The sequence below is a fragment of the Papio anubis genome, chromosome 6 (assembly GCF_008728515.1).
Source record: "Papio anubis isolate 15944 chromosome 6, Panubis1.0, whole genome shotgun sequence".
NCBI classification, from domain to species: Eukaryota; Metazoa; Chordata; class Mammalia; order Primates; family Cercopithecidae; genus Papio; species Papio anubis.
The window spans coordinates 74,189,058-74,208,478 of record NC_044981.1 but is presented as its reverse complement, the minus strand read 5'-3'; the positions used below and the strand labels follow the sequence as shown (position 1 = coordinate 74,208,478).

Genomic DNA, 19,421 nt, shown 5'->3' with positions numbered 1-19,421 from the left:
ACTTTCCTGTGTTAAAATAAAGAGTATATTTACCAAATCTATACAAAATATACTTTAATTTTGTGACTATTATTTTTACATTCTAAAGCTAACCTAAATACTAATAAGTTACCACATATTTGCAATGATCTGCTTTTCTATTTCAGCTGTATTTCCTGAAGAACTAGGTACCAGTGTTCCTTTAACTGATGGTGAGTGCAGATCACTAATCTATAAACCTCTTGATGGAGAATGGGGTACCAATCCCAGGGATGAAGAATGTGAAAGAATTGTGGCAGGAATAAACCAGTTGATGACACTAGGTAAGTAAAGCAACATATGAGTATAGAAAAAACTGGCAGAATGCAAAGTAGTAGAAAAATACTGTTATTCTCCAACAAAAAATTTTTTTCACAATATCCTAAGTCAGTGGTTTCAAACATTTTAAGTGGAATCTGTTTTTGAATGTGATCTTAACACGGGACTTAACTATTTAAAACAGTTATAAATTAGGTTATGTTAGCTGAATTTTAGAATAAGGGCCTCCTAGAAGTGCCAGAGGCATCTCTGAAAAATCTTTGTCCTCCACAACCCAATTTAAAACACTTGACATATTCAGACTGACATGATATGAATTCATGGAGGAGGGTTGAAAGCTCAATTATAATTATATGGATAGCTTGTACTGATCTCCCCCAACTTTATATACACACACAAAAGAGCATCTTTTTAAGGGGAAAGGAGAGGGTATATTAATTGCTTTGCCTTGTTAAAAGGAAAGAAAACAATGACCACAAAACTTGATTATCTGAATTCTGGGCTTCTGAAGTAACTCTAGACTATGTGGTGGTTTGTAGCAACCCTCTCTCTCAGTAAGGAATCAGCTGCAGAGAGTCCAGAGAGAAATTAACATGAGTAAGAAGAGCTGGATGGACACACACAGTGAGGAATATTCAAATCTGAAGTATTTTATAAAACGCCAACACTTTATAGGAATAGCCTTATAAATACTACCTTAAATAATTTTAGCAATATTTTAGGATATTACGTATTATATGTAAATTAGCAAAAAAGTGGGAGTAATCCTAACTAGTTATAGTTTTTGCTGTACAACTTTACAGTGTGTATTGGATCAGTAGTATCACTGAATCAAAACTTCTGGGTCTGTTTCCTTTCTCTACTTGTTTGATATTTCTCAGAATAATGTAAAGTTGAGATAAGGGAATAAGTTTTGAGAAAGTCAAAGGTTAGATTTGAATGCAGTATGTTACAGTGTTAATAATAGAATGGTTTTGTCAAATATAGATTCAGGAATGGCCAACTGTCAATTATGGCAATGTGTGTGTACTTAGTAGGTCTGATATATGTATATATAATTTGTTTCTTTCTCCCAGTAAACCTATGAATACCCCTAGAATTTGGCAATATATATGTAGACATAAGAAAAAGTGAGATTCTTCATGTCAGCTAAACTATATTGTTTGTGAAAAGACAGTGGCAGACTAATGATTATGTAGATAAGGACTTTTTAAGTCTTAATTCAAGTAGAATTCTTCTTGAATTATTTTAAGCATACAAAAATAAATTTACAAACTTATCTATTTATTTTAGATATTGCCTCAGCATTTGTGGCCCCTGTGGATCTGCAAGCCTATCCCATGTATTGCACAGTAGTGGCATATCCAACGGATCTAAGTACAATTAAACAAAGACTGGAAAACAGGTTTTACAGGTTAGAACCATTTGATGTAGCTACTATCAAAGGAAAGCTGGTGATCTTTCCACCCATTTACTGATCTTTAGCATTATTTCTCAACTTTTTGTATATATGAATGCACATAAGAATCACCTGGGGATTATGTTAAAATGTAGAATCTTATTCAGTAGATTTGGAGTGGGACTGGAGATTCTGCATTTCTAACAAGTACCAGTAATGCCAATGCTGCTGGTCTTTAGACACTTAAAATACAGTTCCTAGGTACAGTTATTCCTAGAGGCTGGAATGATTTTATGCTCACTGTCTTTATATTGTATTCTATAAAGCAAGGCAAGTTATTTCATTTTCTCCTAGATAACATTAAAATATTTATTTGTTCATTGATTTTTAATAGAATATATAATAAAAATTATGTATTTGTATTATGTATTTTGTTCTTATTTTGCCTATATTCAGCTTATCATTACTTATAACACTGAAATTTGAAAATACTCAGTTTTTCATAGTTGTAGTTTAGCATGAAAAAGAATTAGAATTAAATGGCCCAGGCATAATTTCAATTAATTTTCATTATCTAGGTAATTTTGTTGAATGTCTTTAATCTTCAGTAGGCTTTATAGGTTTATTACCTAAAATGTTTTGTCAAAAAATATGTTTATAGCTTTTAAATAATAGAATCCTGTTTTTAGTTTTAATGTTTCTCATATAACCTTTGCTTAGCAGTCCAACAATTTAATTTGTGTAACATTGCATTAAAACTTTTTGTGACCAGTTATTTATTACTGAAGTCCTTTCCATTATTCTTCTTTTTTAACTTACAGAAGTTTTATTCATATTTTGTACTAATATTTTTCTGTATAAAATGTGCCTTTGGTTCTTTTTATGACTTAAATTTTATTTCCGTATCTCATTGTGAGGGGCTATCCTGTGCCTCTGCCCCCTAGATGCCAGTAGCAGCCCCCTAGTTGTGAAAACCAAAAATGTAATCAGACATTGTCACATGTCTTCTGGGGAGCATAATTATCCTTGATTGAGAACCACTGGAATAAAGAAAACAAATATATTAAACTTGAGTTTCTAAAGATTTTTCTGATCTTCTTAGGTGTGTTTGCTGTTGCTTCCTTGATATTTGTCAAAAAGCGTAGAGATAGGGAGAAAATCCTCTATGCTATGTGGTTCCCAACCATCCCACCCTCAAAGCATTCTTCAAGTCTTTTTCAGTATCAGTTGTTGGAAGTTTAAGAGAAAAAAAAAAAAAAAGAAGGAATTCCTAACTATATTCCTACCTTGACCCCTAAATTGCTAAAGATTGGAAGTTAAACCTAGTGCTTCAGAGATGAAACAAGACATGGGTGGGTGAGAAGGAAAGAACTGTTTGTATACATACACTAATTGTTGTACTACAACTAGAAAGATAAGCTGCTGATATCTTCCATTATTGTTGTAAATATCTCACACATTACTCAACATGATAATTGCTAACATATACTATACATATGGTTTGACTTACAGTGGTTTGACTTAGATTTTTCAGCTTTACAGTGATATGAAAGGGATATGCATTCAGCAGAAACCATACTTCAAATTTTGAATTCTGATCTTTTTCTGGGCTTGTGATGTACTCTTTCATGATGCTGAGCAATGGCAGTGAGCTACAGCTCCCAGTAGCTCCCAGTCACCCATGTGATCATGAAGTTAAACCGATACTGTACAGTGTATTGTGTTGCCATATGATTTTGCCCAACCATAGGCTAATGTAAGTGTTCTGAGCACATTTGAGGTAGGCTTGGCTGAGGTAAAATGTTTGCTAGGTTAACTATATCACATGCATTTTTGACTTAATGGTATTTTGAATTTACAGTGGGTTTATCAGGGTATAACCCCATCATTAGTTGAGGAACATCTGTATTTCAAGATACATTATATTTTAAATAGGCTTTTGGCATTACCCTAGTTTTGTAGCCAATTTAGGAAAAAAACTTTTGGAACACAATACTTACATGAATTAGAAATTGCCTGTTTTCCAACCTGATGATAAACTCAGTTATAAACCTGAGTTATGTTCTTATTCAATACAATGATGACTTCCAGAACTATTTCACTGTTTAAAAGTTTTTGCTTCTTCCTTCACTCATTGGTGTTAGACTTCTTATAGTTTGTTTCTCTTTCGTGATACTTCTAGTTCAGTCTCTTGTTAAACTATTACTGTCAGTTTGCCCTGCTGGTATTAATCTAATACTTATTTTACACACAGTTTTCTATATGATACACTGAAGATATCTGTGATTCTGTTATTAGATAGAGCCTTGTGAATCTTTTTGAAATGCACAGTTTTTCTTTGTTTCTATGTCCACAATTACATACAGTGTTTTTTTATTCCATGTAATTGTATTTCTGTTCACAATCAGTAAGATTTTCTAAGTGTTTTCTTCTTTATTATTTCAAGTCAGGCCACAGATAATATTCTCAAAAGTTGTCCTTGGATTTTTATTTACTTTCAGAAATAAAATTATAAAACTCCAGATTTTATTTTAGCATTATCAGTTAAGTGTTCAGAAAATAATTCTCATTTAGTTAGGTTTCTTGGTAAACGAACATGCAATATTTTTATAGTTTTGTATCTCATAAGGTGGCTGTCAGTTAACTTTTCATTTGTATATGTCATTTGATTACCAATAATATAATTAGATTAAAATTACTTGTTTCCTTTTTTGTTCAGAAGTCAGGGGTCTTTATTACCAAAAAATGATAGCATACATGACAAAAATATATAACGCCAAAACTTAAAAACTCTCCCCTTTCTACTCTCCTGCCACTCCCCATATAGATGTTCTCCCTCCCAAAAAGAGGGCATTGTTAATAGTCTGGTGTGTTCCATTCCAAACATCTTGTATGCAAATACATAGTTATGGTTGCCCCTCTTTTTTTCCCCTAACACAAATGCAGTTATGCTTCTTTGAAAATGACTTTATAAGACCAATGGTTTTTACGATTGGTTTAGACTGAAATTGAAAAGTTGGAATGTCTTGGTTTTAAATGATGTACACATATTTCTAAATATAAGGAAGTTAAAACTTCTATATTTTGTTTTTTTAAGGCGGGTTTCTTCTCTAATGTGGGAAGTTCGATATATAGAGCATAATACACGAACATTTAATGAGCCTGGAAGCCCTATTGTGAAATCTGCTAAATTCGTGACTGATCTTCTTCTACATTTTATAAAGTAAGTTATTTTTTCATATGTAATTATGATAGTTTTAATAATTAATGGCACTATAGTTCCTCTTAAAATAGAAAACATACTGTTTGTAAAGAGGAAACGTTTACGAGTAGCCAAAATAGCTCAGTTGGGAGAGCGTTAGACTGAAGATCTAAAGGTCCCTGGTTTGATCGTGGGTTTTGGAAGAAACAGGTCATTGGCTAATAATAAGAATGAAATCATAAAAGCTGCATTGCCATTGTGTTTTAAGGTTAAAATTTTTTTAAAAAGATTCTTTTTGCAATCTAACTGTTAGACAATAATAACAGTAAAGATTTATTTAACATGTAATGTTTTACCTACTTTAACTTTTCTAACCCAAGTAACAATCTTACAGGTGGAAGAGATTTATTATCTGGAATTTTGAATTGAGGAAACTATGGCCTATAGTGGTTAACATGTATAAGGTTGCACAGTAAATGAGTGTCTGCCATCTGATTTGAGAATTTTTCATCCTAGCAGTATATTGCCCCTGTCAAGTATATTAACAAGTATTTAAGTAGTCCAGCAGGAGACTAAATTTAACTTTCATGATTCTAGTTCAAAGTCAAGGTTAGTTCCTCATTGATCCCATAACAAGAGTGATAACCACTATTTATTAAGGCAGAAGTACTTTCCCTTCCTTATCTTAAGGATTTTATGCAGTCATACAATGAATTGAGCCTCCTAAATTGAAGGCAGAGAAATGAATTCTATACTTTGTACAAAGACTGCTGTGATTCCATGTTGTTATTTTGAATTTTTTTTTCCTGGTTGAGAAGTAGTAACAGCATTTTAAAAGCTTACTTAGCTGTTATCAGCTTTCATTTTTACATAATGAAAACTTCAGGATTATTCAGGTGTTTTGTTTTTTTTTTTAAATAAACATCCATGCTTCATTCTCGTTAATGGACATAATCTTTGAGTTCCTTTTTGATTAATGTTTTTTAACTGAGAAATGCAGGTCATTTCAGTATAAGAAAACACCAAACATAATTAGTAAGGTCAATTTTGTGCCCTTTCTCTACCTTATTTTCTAAGATATCTATTGCTTTCCAATGGTTTGGGGGCCATTATTGCTATGCTTTTGTTTTCCTTATTGAAATTAGTAATTAAGCATTATCCTCCGAAGACTCTTATGTCTGTAATTTTTTGTAAGTGTTATAACTATGTGTAGGTATATCTGTTTTTTCAAAGAGAATCAGTAGAACTACATGAGATACCATATTCATATTTCAGTGAAATAATTTAGATGAAAATTGTTAATACATTTGAAATAGTCTATGAAATGTATTTCTTTCAAACAGCTACTTTGAAATGTCTTTGAAATCAGATTCATGAAACACTTAAAGCATTTGTATTGTATATTCCTAAAAATAAATCCGTGGCATTTTTTTTAGATGTGTATAGTTTGTTTAGAAATACTTTTTTTAGCAGATAGTTTTCAAGATATTAAGTATTCCTTGAAATTTTAATTATACTTTTTAATTGAGTTATTTGGCAAAATTTCAAGCAATTGATACATACAAAGTAATATAAAGGGTGCTTGGAGGTAGTATTTTTGTCCTCTTAATACAGTTTCATAGGATAGATAAATCTGTAAGAAACTATAATATAAGGAAAACTGTGACAAGTAATAAGAGAATTGTATAGAAGTTTAGATGAGTGTAGGATCACTTTTAGTTGTGATGATGGGGATTCAGATACAGGGGAGGAGAAGTATGTTAAGAAGACATTGTATTCAAGGTAGATATTGATAGATTAAGGAAACGTTAGATGAAAAGAAAGCCATTCCAGGGGTAAGGAGCAGCATGAGGTAGGGAGGTTTAATTAAGGGTAATATAAATTGGGTGAGGTAGACAGTAATGAGTAGAAGTCACAGTAGAGATACAGTGCTATAAATTTGAGTTGGGGCCACATCATGGGTGGCCTTGAATGCCAATCTAAGGTTTTAGACTTTTAAAATATGAGCTCTGAGAGCAAGGGGATGTTGAAAATATTTTGACATGAGAATAGAATGTTTTACACTATGCCTTAAAAATGTTAATTTGACTGCAGTGTCTAATTTAATTGATATAGAAGAGACAAGAAGCATAAATAGCAGATTGACTGCTATATTTGACCAACTAAGAGTTGATGAGGACTTAATTTATGGAAGTGAGAAAGGGACAGATGCCCAGACATACTTGGGGATAGAGTTCACAGCACTTGACCACTAGTTGGATTTATAAGGAGGAGGAAAGGGAAAGAATAATGAAAAACCAATATTCCCATTACTGTAAGAATGGTATGTTGTTTAAGAAAAAATAGAGAAAGGAACAAGGATATCTGGGGAGCCACTATTAAGTTTAAACATATGTGGAATTTTAGGTTATGGTAGAATGCTCAGGAGAAGGGTTAGGACAGATTGCAGGAATTTTGGAATTCATTTACACAGATAAAACCACCATTATGTAAAGTTATCAAAGCAAAAGGTATAGTGTCAAGAGAAGATGCGTAAGAACAGAGTTTTGGGAAATACATTTAAGAATAAAAGAAAGAAAGTTGGAAGACAAGAAATATATTAGCTGTTTGAAGACTGAGGAATGGAAGAAGCACAGCAGATACCTAAGCAAAGACTGGGAGATGAGACTTGGGTTTGGTGTAATGATATAGTCAGGCCACACTGAAAACTCTACATAGAGTGGAGGGGTCAGGGTTAAATGTGTGTGCACACATTATTGGAGTAAGCCAATGCAGAAGAAAGCAAGCCTTCAGCTTCTACTTTTATCTTAAAATACGGTTTTAGGAACAAATTTTTAAGGAAAAAAATTATCATGGCTGTAGTCTTACATTTTAACATTTCCTTGTTATGTAGGGATCAGACTTGTTATAACATAATTCCACTTTATAATTCAATGAAGAAGAAAGTGTTGTCTGATTCTGAGGTATGTAATATTTCATTATGATTACTATATTGATATTCTCTGTATAAAAATGAATTTACATATTATAGTTTTCAGGTAAAAGCTGTTGTGAAGATTATTTCTTGTCTAGTGTAGTTTAAAACAAAAACTGGCAGTAGAATATTCTTTTTAGAGTTACAAAAAAATTTTTAATGGGAAACTTTTTAATGAGTCAGTAAAGTGCCCCAGCATATACATTACAGTGTTCCAGTGTGTAAAGGAAATAATTGCTAATTAATCAACTATAAAGTATAATGACATTTAAAATGTTTTATGAATCTGATAAATTCTTGCCTCAAAGGAAGAAGAGAAAGATGCTGATGTGCCAGGAACTTCTACTCGAAAAAGGAAGGTAATATAGTTTTAGTTTTAGCAGGAGTACTTTATATGAATTAAAATGTATTAAGAGCTTTCTTTCTTTTTTTACTCTTAGCATTTTAAAAGACATTAAGTATGTTCAAATTAGTTTCAATTACAAAATGTATGTTTTTTAGAACTTCGTGAATATTTTCTTTTGTTTGAATTCTTGTGTATTACCCAATTATCTAAGACTGCATTAAAAGTACAAATTTTATTGTATAAGTGCTCTTTTATTAATATATTTGAACACTTTTATTGCAGGACCATCAGCCTAGACGAAGATTACGTAATAGAGCCCAGTCTTACGATATTCAAGCATGGAAGAAACAGTGTGAAGAATTGTTAAATCTCATATTTCAATGTGAAGATTCAGAGCCTTTCCGTCAGCCAGTAGATCTCCTTGAATATCCAGTAAGTCTTTTTGAAAATATTTTCTTTACCTGTCAGTTTGCTACATATCTTTTACATGACAGTTGGCTATTTTAGTTACTTTTTATGATTATTGTTCATTTCTTTATTATTTTATACATGTTCTCATTATCCATTTGACTACATAGAGAATCTAAATTTTGAATAGTGTGGTAAAATGGAAGGAGCCCTGAACCAAGACACTGTAAGAAATAGGTTATTCTGTTCCTACCAGTTGTGCAGCTTTGAGCTAGTCCCTTAGTTTTCTCATCTGAATTTTTTTTTCTTTTTGTCTTCCCTACACTGATTCTATGAATTTATTATGGCAGTTATCTAGGAAAAAAAAAAATAATAATGCCTACATCCTTACAGGATTATGGAGATGTAAAGAGAATATATAAAAATAATTTTTAGGCCGGGCGCGGTGGCTCACGCCTGTAATCCTAGCACTTTGGGAGGCCGAGGCAGGCAGATCACAAGGTCAGGAGATCGAGACCATCCTGGCTAACATGGTGAAACCCCGTCTCTACTGAAAATACAAAAAAATAAATTAGCCGGGTGTGGTGGCGGGCCCCTGTAGTCCCAGCTACTCGGGAGGCTGAGGCAGGAGAATGGCGTGAACCCGGGAGGCGGAGCTTGCAGTGAGCCGAGATCCCGCTGCCTGGGCGACAGAGCGAGAGACTCGGTCTCAAAAACAAAAGCAAACAAAAAAAATAGTTTTTAAATGTGAAGCACTGTGTACAAATGTAAGGTGATATTATTGTATATATTTAGGTATGCCAATGTATAATCTTTATGGAATACATGGTAAAAAGAGCTAAGTAAACATGATCCAAGTATTTATTTTGGCATGCAATCATAGCAATCTAAATTTAGCGTAGAGTGATTTCTCATCCCTTTAAAAAGTAATTAAATGCTATATAGTTCAGGGGCCAGGTGCAGTATCTCACACCTGTAATCCCTGCACTTTGGGTGGCCGAGGCGGGTGGATAACTTGAGGCCAGGAGTTTGAGACCAGCCTGACCAACATGGTGAAATCCCGTCTCTACTAAAAATGCAAAAATTACCCGGGCGTGGTGGTGGGCACCCGTAATCCAAACTATTCAGGAGGCTGAGGCAGGACAATCGCTTGAACGTGGGAGGCGGAGGTTGCAGTGAGCCGAGATGGCGCCATTGCACTCCAGCTTGGGTGACAGAGTGAGAGTCTTGTCTCAAAAAAGAAAAAAGTTATGCAGTTCAGATAGCATTCATGGTTTGAAATGAAAATAAAAAATGTTTTATAAGACATCATGACCTAGATGTGGTATCATTGGACATCATTATCTTATTCCTTTAAAAAGTAATTAAATGTTATATAGTTCAAGGGCTGGGCGCAGTGGCTCACACCTGTAATCCCAGCACTTTGGGAAGGTGACGTGGGCAGATCACCCGAGGTCAGGAGTTCAAGACCAGCCTGACCAACATGGTAAAATCCTGTCTCTACTAAAAATACAAAAATTAGCCAAGCTTATTTTTGTTCTAACTTACAATGATGAAAATAGAGAAACTTCATCAACAGATAAATATCAGAAAATGACTTTTTTCATGTCATTTAAAATACCAGAAACATAGAATGTTAAATGTGGAAGAGAAATCTTTAATTCCAGTGATGTGATAAATTGAGCTAATTAGAACCTCACCTTTGGGAAAACCTAGGACTGAGCTGATGCATGAATGTTCTGGCTTTCATTTCTCTCTGTTTTCACAACTTACGGATTTCACTTTGGTTCTTGCAAGCTCAGCTATGTATTCTTTTGAAAAATAAATTGCTGTTTATTCATTGTTTTAGGCATTTGTATTCTGGGCTTTACACAGAAAAGAAGGGATAGAAATAAGACAATGTTTTTATTCTAGAGGCACAAGTATTAACACTATACAGAGATAATTGAGTCCTTGGGCAGTGGTGAAAAAGGAATTTGGAGCTGAAACCCAACCCTAAACCAGAAGTATTGAAGAACTGCACCCTGAATGAAAATAAGAATTGAATAATTCCTTTCACAACAAAGAATGTTTTCCCCAGTGGTTCTAATGTCAGAGAGGAGAAATTTTCCTAAACGTACGCTATACATGGACTTAGAATCCAAATTTGCACTACCCTTGTGTGGAAATCCATTATGGAAAAAAAGTTAATCCTTAACTGAATGAACTAATGATTAAAAAAAAAAACACACACACACACCTATATAAGGGACTGATCTGATCTACCATTATAAGATGACAGAAACAACCAATGGAAATATTAGTAACCTCTCCCTGAAAATTTGAGTAATAGATTATTCTGAATTACTATACTTCATTAAAAAAAAGAGAGATGACATTCATTGTAAGATTATTGTTGTTATATGTACCACCAAGAAAAAAGAAATGCTGTGAGTTAAACTTTGATAGATAATTTTGGTTAAAGGAATAAATGAAAGAATAAGAAACATGGGGGAAAAGTATGTTATTTGAGAGGAAAAGAGGGAAGACATATTAAAACCAATTAAATAGAATCCTGGAAATGAAATGTATAATTACTGAAATTAAACTTACCGGACAGTTTTAAAAACAGATTAAAGAGATAGTAAATGTAAAGATCTAAGCAAATTCTATAGAATCCCACACAGAATGGTAAAGAGATTGAGTGTGAAGGAGAGAGTAAGAGGTAATAGTAGATAGAAAGAGAAGGTCCAAAGTATGTCTAACAAAAATTTCAGTGGAAGAGAATAGACAGAATGGGAGAGGAGAAATATTTGAGGAGCTAATGGCCAAGAACTTTTTTTTTTTTTGAGACAGAGTCTCACTCTGTCACCAGGCTGGAGTGCAGTGGCTCAATCTCGGATCACTACAAACTCTGCCTCGTGGGTTCAAGCGATTCTCTTGGCTCAGCCTCCCGAGTAGCTGGGATTACAGGCGCATACTACCACGCCCAGCTAATTTTAATTTTTTTAGTAGAGATGGGGTTTCACCATGTTGGCCAGGATGGTCTCGATCTCTTGACCTCGTGATCTGCCTGCCTTAGCCTCCCAAAGGGCTGGGATTACAGGCGTAAGCCACCATGCCCCATGGCCAGGAATTTTCTAGAACTGGTAAACATTTGACAAACTATGATTCCTGATCGGGATATACAAGAAAAAAATCTTTACCTAGAATAAGAGTGAAAAAAACTCAACAATTGAAAGTCAAAAAGAAAATATTAAAACAGTCAGACAGAAAAAATGGAGGAGACCTGAGACTGCTCCAAGCCACTCACTTTACTGATGTTGAACTGAGACTCACCTTGCTAAGATTTATAGACAAAACTGTTTCTTGCTATTTATTTGTGGCTATTTATAGACAAAGCCACAATGGGAACCCATATCCTTTATATCCAGCGCACCAGTTATATGTGATATTCTGACAATAGGCAAATGAATTTTTGTATAAAGAAAGTTCACTTTTTAAACTTAAGAGGGAAATATATAAGAATGCAGTCATCTTTTACATATTCAAAATAATGAGAACAATATTTAGCAAATATTTAGAACCTGTCCCACCAGCTAAACGTGTTAGCCGATGAAAAGCAGTAGAAATAAGAAAAATGTAATCTCTTGCCTCTTGCGGTACTCCATGATGGAGGTCTGTTTTGTTAATTACTGTCACAGAAGAGAAAAAGAAAACCTTGGATACCAATCTACTTTTTATAATTCAGAATTAACTGTATCATCCTTACTTTAGTGGAATATTTAAGGCAGATCACGCACTTCATATTTCACCTTTTATATGAAAATATTAGTTCACATTTTGAGTGTAATCAAATATTCAAAGCAAGATGTTAAAAATTAAATTTTTGATGGAAATAAATGGGCTTAATAATCTACAGCTTTCATGTATTCAATAGAATTGTATTGAGCAGTTATCATGTACTATACTGCATGGTGGAAGGCCAAGATGTGAGCCAAGAAAAATTAAGTATTCTACATGAATTTTACATTACCCAAAATATTGCAAAACATTTTAAAAAATCATTTTTATGTTTTGCCCAAATCTACAAAGTTTGTAACACCAATAATGTAAAATTTCTAAGAACTTGTTAACTAAAGAGCCCACCTCTAAATAATCTATGGATTAAACAAATCTCATGGGGATTAAAAAAATGTATTGAACTCAATTAAAATAAATTCAGTGTATCAAAATTTGTAGGACGCAGTTAAAGCAATGCAGGAAAATTTCTAATACTAAAGTGTACTAAAGAGTACAGCAGAAAAGGAGAAGTTTCAAATCAGTAATCGAAGATCACTCCTCAAGAACCTAGAGAAAGAAGAGTAAAATCAACCAAAAGTAAGCCAACAAAAGGAAATAATAAAGAGCTGAAATCAGTGAAACTCAAAAAAGAAAAACAATAGAGAAAATCTATAAAATTGGAAGCTGGTTATTTGAGAAGATCAACAAGATTGACAAGCCTCTGTTGAGATTTACAAAGCTATAAAGAGAGATGACAGATTGTTAATATCAGGGATGATATAGAGCATATCACTATAGACCCTGCAAATACCAGAAGGATGATAAAGTAAAAATAAATAATACTACAAAGAATTATACATACATAAATTTGGTAACTTACATGAAATAGACCGATACTCAAAGTATAAACTACCACAACTCACCCAGTATGAAACAGGTAACTCAGTAACCCTATTAGGGAAATTTAATTTGTGATTATAAGTTTTCAAAAAAGAAATGTCTAGTCCCGGATGGCTTCACTGGAGAATTCAACCAAACACTTAAAGAAGTAACACAAATTCTACACAGTCTCTTCCAGAAGATAGAAAAACTCAAATTCCCAACTCATTCTATGAAGGCCAGTGTTGCCCTGATCTCAAAACCAGACAATAACAGTAGAAAAGAAGAAAAAAAACTAACCAAATAACAGCAAATAGAATTCAGGAATATATTAAAAAGTGATTTTATACCATGACCAAGTGCTGTTTATTCCAGAGATACAAGGATGGTTGATTATTCAAAAACCAGTCAATGTAATCCATCATATTAATAGGCTAGTGAAGAAAAATCTCATGATTATATCAAGTAATATAGAAAGAGCATTTGACAAAATTTCACACCCATTTGTTCTATGAATGTGCATTTTGGTTATGGTAAAGTCAGTGTGGTCACAGGAGGAAATGAAAACAAGGCTTGGAAGGAAAAAGTTTATTATACTGAAGATTCCCAGGCCGGGCATCGTGGCTCACACCTGTAATCCCAGCACTTTGGGAGGCCAAGGTAGGTGGATCACTTGAGCTCAAGAGTTTGAGACTAGCCTGAGCAACATGGCAAAACCCTGTCTTTACAGAAAATACAAAAATTAGCCAGGTTCTGTGGTGTGCACCTGTAGTCCGAGCTACTCATGAAGATTGCTTGAGCCTGGGAGATGGACATTGCAGTGAGCCAAGGTCACACCACTGCACTCTAGCCTGGCAATAGAGTGAGACCCTATCTCATTAAAAAAAAAAAAAAAAAAAGTAAAAAAGAGTCCCAGAAAAGTAGGGGGTTACCACATGCCACACAGGGCCACAGGGGAAGTGCTAGGTTTTGGTTGGGCAGGAGAGACCAAAACTAGGGAAAAGCTTAGAAATCATTTATTGGGGTTTCTGCAGGAAATGCAAGGCAGGTCACAGTTAACAGCTTATTATTGGCTAGTTTGAATAATTCCAGTGGGCTCTGAGGCACACGTATCTAGTTGTCTGGTCCCAGCCCTGGGATGATTTAAAATGGAAATACTGGCTTAGTGTGTGAGAGTGAGAAAAGGAGCTGACTGTGGCTTTATACTTGGGATTCATTGGTATGTATATGAAAGACATGTTCTCAGTGGAGCCCGTCACTAAGAATTGACTGCCCCAGGAAGAGGCAGTCTTTCCTCAGGTCTGTAAGGCCCCCCAGGTACCAGATCATCCTTGGCCCTGTGAATAGATGGCAAATAGACAAATGCAGAATCTGAAGAAACAAGACGTTAATTCATTATAAAACCCCTAAGAAAACTGGGAATAAAGGAAAACTTCCACAACTTGATAAAGTACATCTATGAAAAACCTACAGCTAACATTATGTTTACTGGTGACAGACTGAGTGCTTTCCCCCTAAGAATTAGGAATGATTGAAAAATGTTCACTCTCACCACTGCTATTCAACATAGTACTGGAAATTCTAGCCAATGCAATAAGGCAAGAAAAGGAAATAAAAGGCATACCTATTGGAAAGGAAGAAATAAAAATTTGTAAAGGCAGTAATCCTGCCTTATATGGCACCTTCTTCAGGGTCAGACATATTTGATCATAATTTAAACTTGATGGTGCAAAGTCAAGTTGTTATACTTCAAAAAATATAATCCCATACTGAGGGACTATTGAAAAACTGCAGGCCAGATGTAGTGGCTAATGCCTGTAATCCCAGCACTTTGGGAGGCCAAGGCAGGCAGATTATTTAAGTCAGGGAGTTTGAGACCAGTCTCAGCAACATGGCGAGACCCCGTCTCTACAAAAATTATACAAATTAGCTGGGCGTGGTAGCACCTGCCTGTAGTCCCCGCCACTTGAGAGGCTGAGGTGGGAAGATTGCTTGAGTCTGGGAGGCTTAGGATGCAGTGAGCTGTGATGGCATCAACTGCACTCTAACCTGGGCAACAAGCAAGACTGTCTCTCCCAAAAAAGGGGGAGTACAATACTCTTTGTCCCTGCTTAAAAAAAAAAAAAAGCATATTCTGATAATTTTAGAATTATACACCATATTATGATGATTTCCTGTTGCTCTTTCACTTGTGTGTTTTTATTGGTTCCAATCTGTTACCTAATTTTATACTCAGTTGACTAGGTAGACACCTCAGGTGACATGCATAGACTTTGTGACAACTATTCACATTCGTTAATTCTTTATTACTGCAAAGCAAAATTCCCAATTGTAGTACTGAAGTTGAGATTACTAGAACTTAGGTGTCTGCATAAATGGGATGCTGGCATACTTCCATCATTTTTATTTCCTTAAAGTTACAGTTGTATTTCAATGCGTCAGACCTTTAGAATTTATAAGTAGTATAAAGTTTTGAGAGTTTCTTTCAAACTTTTGGTTGTAGAGCTGGGCTTTTTCCTTACTCTTTTACTTTCCTCTTTCCAGTACAACTCCATCTCCCAAGTCTCCAGTGAAAAATTAATAACTTCTGTGTTCTTGAATAAGAAAATTATTGTTGATTGCAATATAAGGGGGAGAGTATGAAATAAATTAGAATTATTAGAAAAAAGGAACTCTTGATAAGGGGAACAGGAGTGATTATTAAGAGTTCTAGGACTTACAGTCATCATAAAAATCCTGTGCAAATCCCTGTGCTGAGAAGTGATGCTTTGTGTAATAATAATGGTAACACCACCTATTTTCCCTCTCCTAGGACTACAGAGACATCATTGACACTCCAATGGATTTTGCTACCGTTAGAGAAACTTTAGAGGCTGGGAATTATGAGTCACCAATGGAGTTATGTAAAGATGTCAGACTTATTTTCAGTAATTCCAAAGCATATACACCAAGCAAAAGATCAAGGGTATATAATTAAATTTTGTTTATGACTAGATTGAGTTAGAGGAGTATGTTAAATGACTAAACGTTGCTTTACTTAAAATTTAGGTCCAAGTTAACTTTGTTATATTCTGAATATTGTCCCCCTGGAAAAAGAATTTATACCTTTCTACTCAGCTCCTTGTATGAAATAACATTTATGTTATCTTTGATGTCTGGTAATGGTGACTTTTCTTGAAGTACTGTGATTGAATAGATAGGTGCAAATTGTCCTGGTATGCACCAGAGCCATCTGGCCTTGACTTTTCTAGCTATTATCTGCCTTATGGGACATTTTTGTGAATGATTTTTACAAATAAGTAAAAATATAAATATAATTTAAAACTCTTTGACCAGACATAACATCACAAAGCAGTGCTATATAGCAGTGAAATGAGAAAGAAGAGATGCTAGTCCTAGGTAGAAAACAGGTTCAAACCTTTGGGATAGTTTCAGTGTAATAGAGTTGACAATAAGGAGTTTTGTCTGTATGAGCCATTTGAATTTAGAGTCAGACTTTTCTTTAAGAATCTCAAAACTTGAAAGATTTCTGTTCTAAACACAAAAATATTTAATTGTTAAAATGCTTCAGTTTACCTTTTCATCAAAAGATTAGGAAAAAGGATGTCAAAAACAGTATTTAAATTCTAAATAGTTTTTACTGGAAAAGTATTTACATTACAATATTTACTGAACAAAGATATTTTCCTCCGAGGAATGTTTGAACACTTTTTTTTCCCTCACAGATTTACAGCATGAGTTTGCGCCTGTCTGCTTTCTTTGAAGAACACATTAGTTCAGTTTTATCAGATTATAAATCTGCTCTTCGTTTTCATAAAAGAAATACCATAACCAAAAGGAGGAAGAAAAGAAACAGAAGCAGCTCTGTTTCCAGTAGTGCTGCGTCAAGGTATTTAATTTCTTTTAAATACCACTAACTGATCTATAACTTTCATCTAAATGATAGAACTTGGTGTTTTTTAATACTTCCTTTACTATTCCCTATATTACAGAATGATATATTTGACATGCAAGTTCCTATGATGTGGAGGATTTTTAATCTTTTAACTAAAGCTATACTAGTGTAAGTGCTTAAATTCAAACTGCTAAATCTATACAGTAAAACAGCATTTTTAGGATAGTGATGGCATCATGCTTTCCGTCATATAACTTTAGCATTTACAGCGATCCTTCACTAAATATTCACTTTCAAAGGCTCACAATCATATGAAATCCACTACAAATCTCATATTTTAACATATTTCATAATAGTACAAATATTGAATCCAACAATATTATAAACTGTTTTATTCATTCATATAGAACTATAAGAGTGACTGACAATACTATTTTATTTACAGCCCTGAAAGGAAAAAAAGGATCTTAAAACCCCAGCTAAAGTCAGAAATCTCTACCTCTGCATTCTCTACACCTACACGATCAATACCGCCAAGACACAATGCTGCTCAGATAAACGGTAAAACAGAATCTAGTTCTGTGGTTCGAACCAGAAGCAACCGAGTGGTTGTAGATCCACTTATCACTGAGCAACCATCGACTTCTTCAGCTGCAAAGACTTTTATTACAAAAGCAAATGCATCTGCAATACCAGGGAAAACAAGTAAGACTGACTTTCTAAATTGTAATGTGTCTGATGATTTTCTTAATTTAAGTTTTTACTTTGCCAAATGCAGTATATTGAGTTTTAGTAATTTCTAGCAGACACTGTTGTTTTTGCCTTCTTTATTAATTTCCTATTAAAAAAAGTTTTTAATAAGAATTAAATTGAGATTTACGTCATTATAGACTAATGCTTAGAAATGACAACTCTGATCTAAACTACTGAATTTAAATCATAGTACCCACACTAGCTAGCAATTTGCCAAGACCTGCCTTCGTAATTTTGAAATGATGGGACAGCTTCTAAAAGGGCTGAAACTATTGAGAGTTTCTAGCTGGATATGCCTTTTTCCTATTAGAAAGTAGATTTCCTAAGAAAGCTTTAAGCATCCTTCAGGTTTTGTTGTCTTAGCTAATTCAAATAATTCAGGTTAACATTTTTTCTTATCTTTAGGTTCAGTAACTCTTAATTTTTAACTTTTTGTTTATTTGTTTTAGTACTAGAGAATTCCGTGAAACATTCCAAAACTTTGAATACTCTTTCCAGTCCTGGTCAATCCAATTTTAGTCATGGCACTAGGAATAATTCTGCAAAAGAAACCATGGAAAAGGAAAAGCCAGTCAAACGTAAAATGAAGTCGTCTCTACTCCCAAAGGCGTCCACTCTTTCAAAGCCATCAGCTGTCATTGAGCAAGGTAAGGTATTATTTCTATCTTTCAAGATACAGTAGAACCTTATTATAAATGATGCTTTTGTTGGAATCAGCATTTATATCCACTTTTCAGGTTGCCCACTTAAAAGTCACACATCTGTATTAGTTGATAAATTTACTGCAATGAGCTATTATTGTGCCACTACACTCCATCCTGGTAAACAGAATGAGACCCTGTCTCAAAAGAAAAAAAGAAATTTATCTTCGAAGTTTAAATTAAATAGGATATAGTTAACCCAATGTAGCATTCTTCACTTTTGTAGAAAAATGTTTTAAGTAAATATTGGATCACAAAACTACTTATTTTTCTAGACAGATTTTTATTAAATAATAATTCATTGGGGTTGTCTACAACTGTAGAGTACAACTTTTGACATGTTACACTTCAAGTTCTTTCAGCTTCGGGTTTTTATTGTAAAGTCTTCGTGTTTGAAAGATGAAGAAAGTAAATACTAAAATAAGCCATGTGACATGTTAAAATAATATGGCTTCTTGGCAGCAGACAGCCTAATAATAAGCATTTTGCATCATGACTTTCAAAGTGTTTCTTAAGACATTTCTTCATTGTTGTCTTTAAAAACCTCTGTCAAAATTTAATTTCTCTACTGAAATCTTATTTTGGTTAATGGCATTGGGATCTACCCATGTAAACTTAAAATCAGGGAGTCATCCTAGCCCTCTATTCAGCAACTGAATCTCTTCAACAGCTTTTTGTTTTTGTTGTTTCTCCTTCCATAACATCTCTTAAATCTATTCTCTCCTCTCCATTCTCACCGCCGTGACATTATTTCAAGGCTTACATAATTTCTTGCCTGGACTATTTTCCTAGTTTCCTAACTAGT

General features: G+C 34.0%; 1 protein-coding gene across 9 annotated transcripts in view; it reads left to right on the top strand.

The window, feature by feature from the left end:
• The window catches only part of PHIP (pleckstrin homology domain interacting protein), a 138,764-nt gene that overhangs the window by 109,292 nt on the left and 10,051 nt on the right, over positions 1-19,421 (top strand). For 8 of the 9 annotated variants that reach the window (XM_031667255.1, XM_031667252.1, XM_031667251.1 and 5 more), the window contains 10 exons: positions 147-302; positions 1,591-1,711; positions 4,794-4,919; positions 7,792-7,861; positions 8,181-8,231; positions 8,501-8,650; positions 16,080-16,232; positions 16,993-17,156; positions 17,608-17,867; positions 18,365-18,562. In XM_031667255.1, the coding sequence (XP_031523115.1) occupies positions 147-302; positions 1,591-1,711; positions 4,794-4,919; positions 7,792-7,861; positions 8,181-8,231; positions 8,501-8,650; positions 16,080-16,232; positions 16,993-17,156; positions 17,608-17,867; positions 18,365-18,562 (1,449 nt within the window). Of the gene's footprint in view, positions 1-146; positions 303-1,590; positions 1,712-4,793; positions 4,920-7,791; positions 7,862-8,180; positions 8,232-8,500; positions 8,651-16,079; positions 16,233-16,992; positions 17,157-17,259; positions 17,331-17,607; positions 17,868-18,364; positions 18,563-19,421 lie in introns of those variants that run through there. The other variant, XM_031667254.1, reaches the window with a different exon arrangement.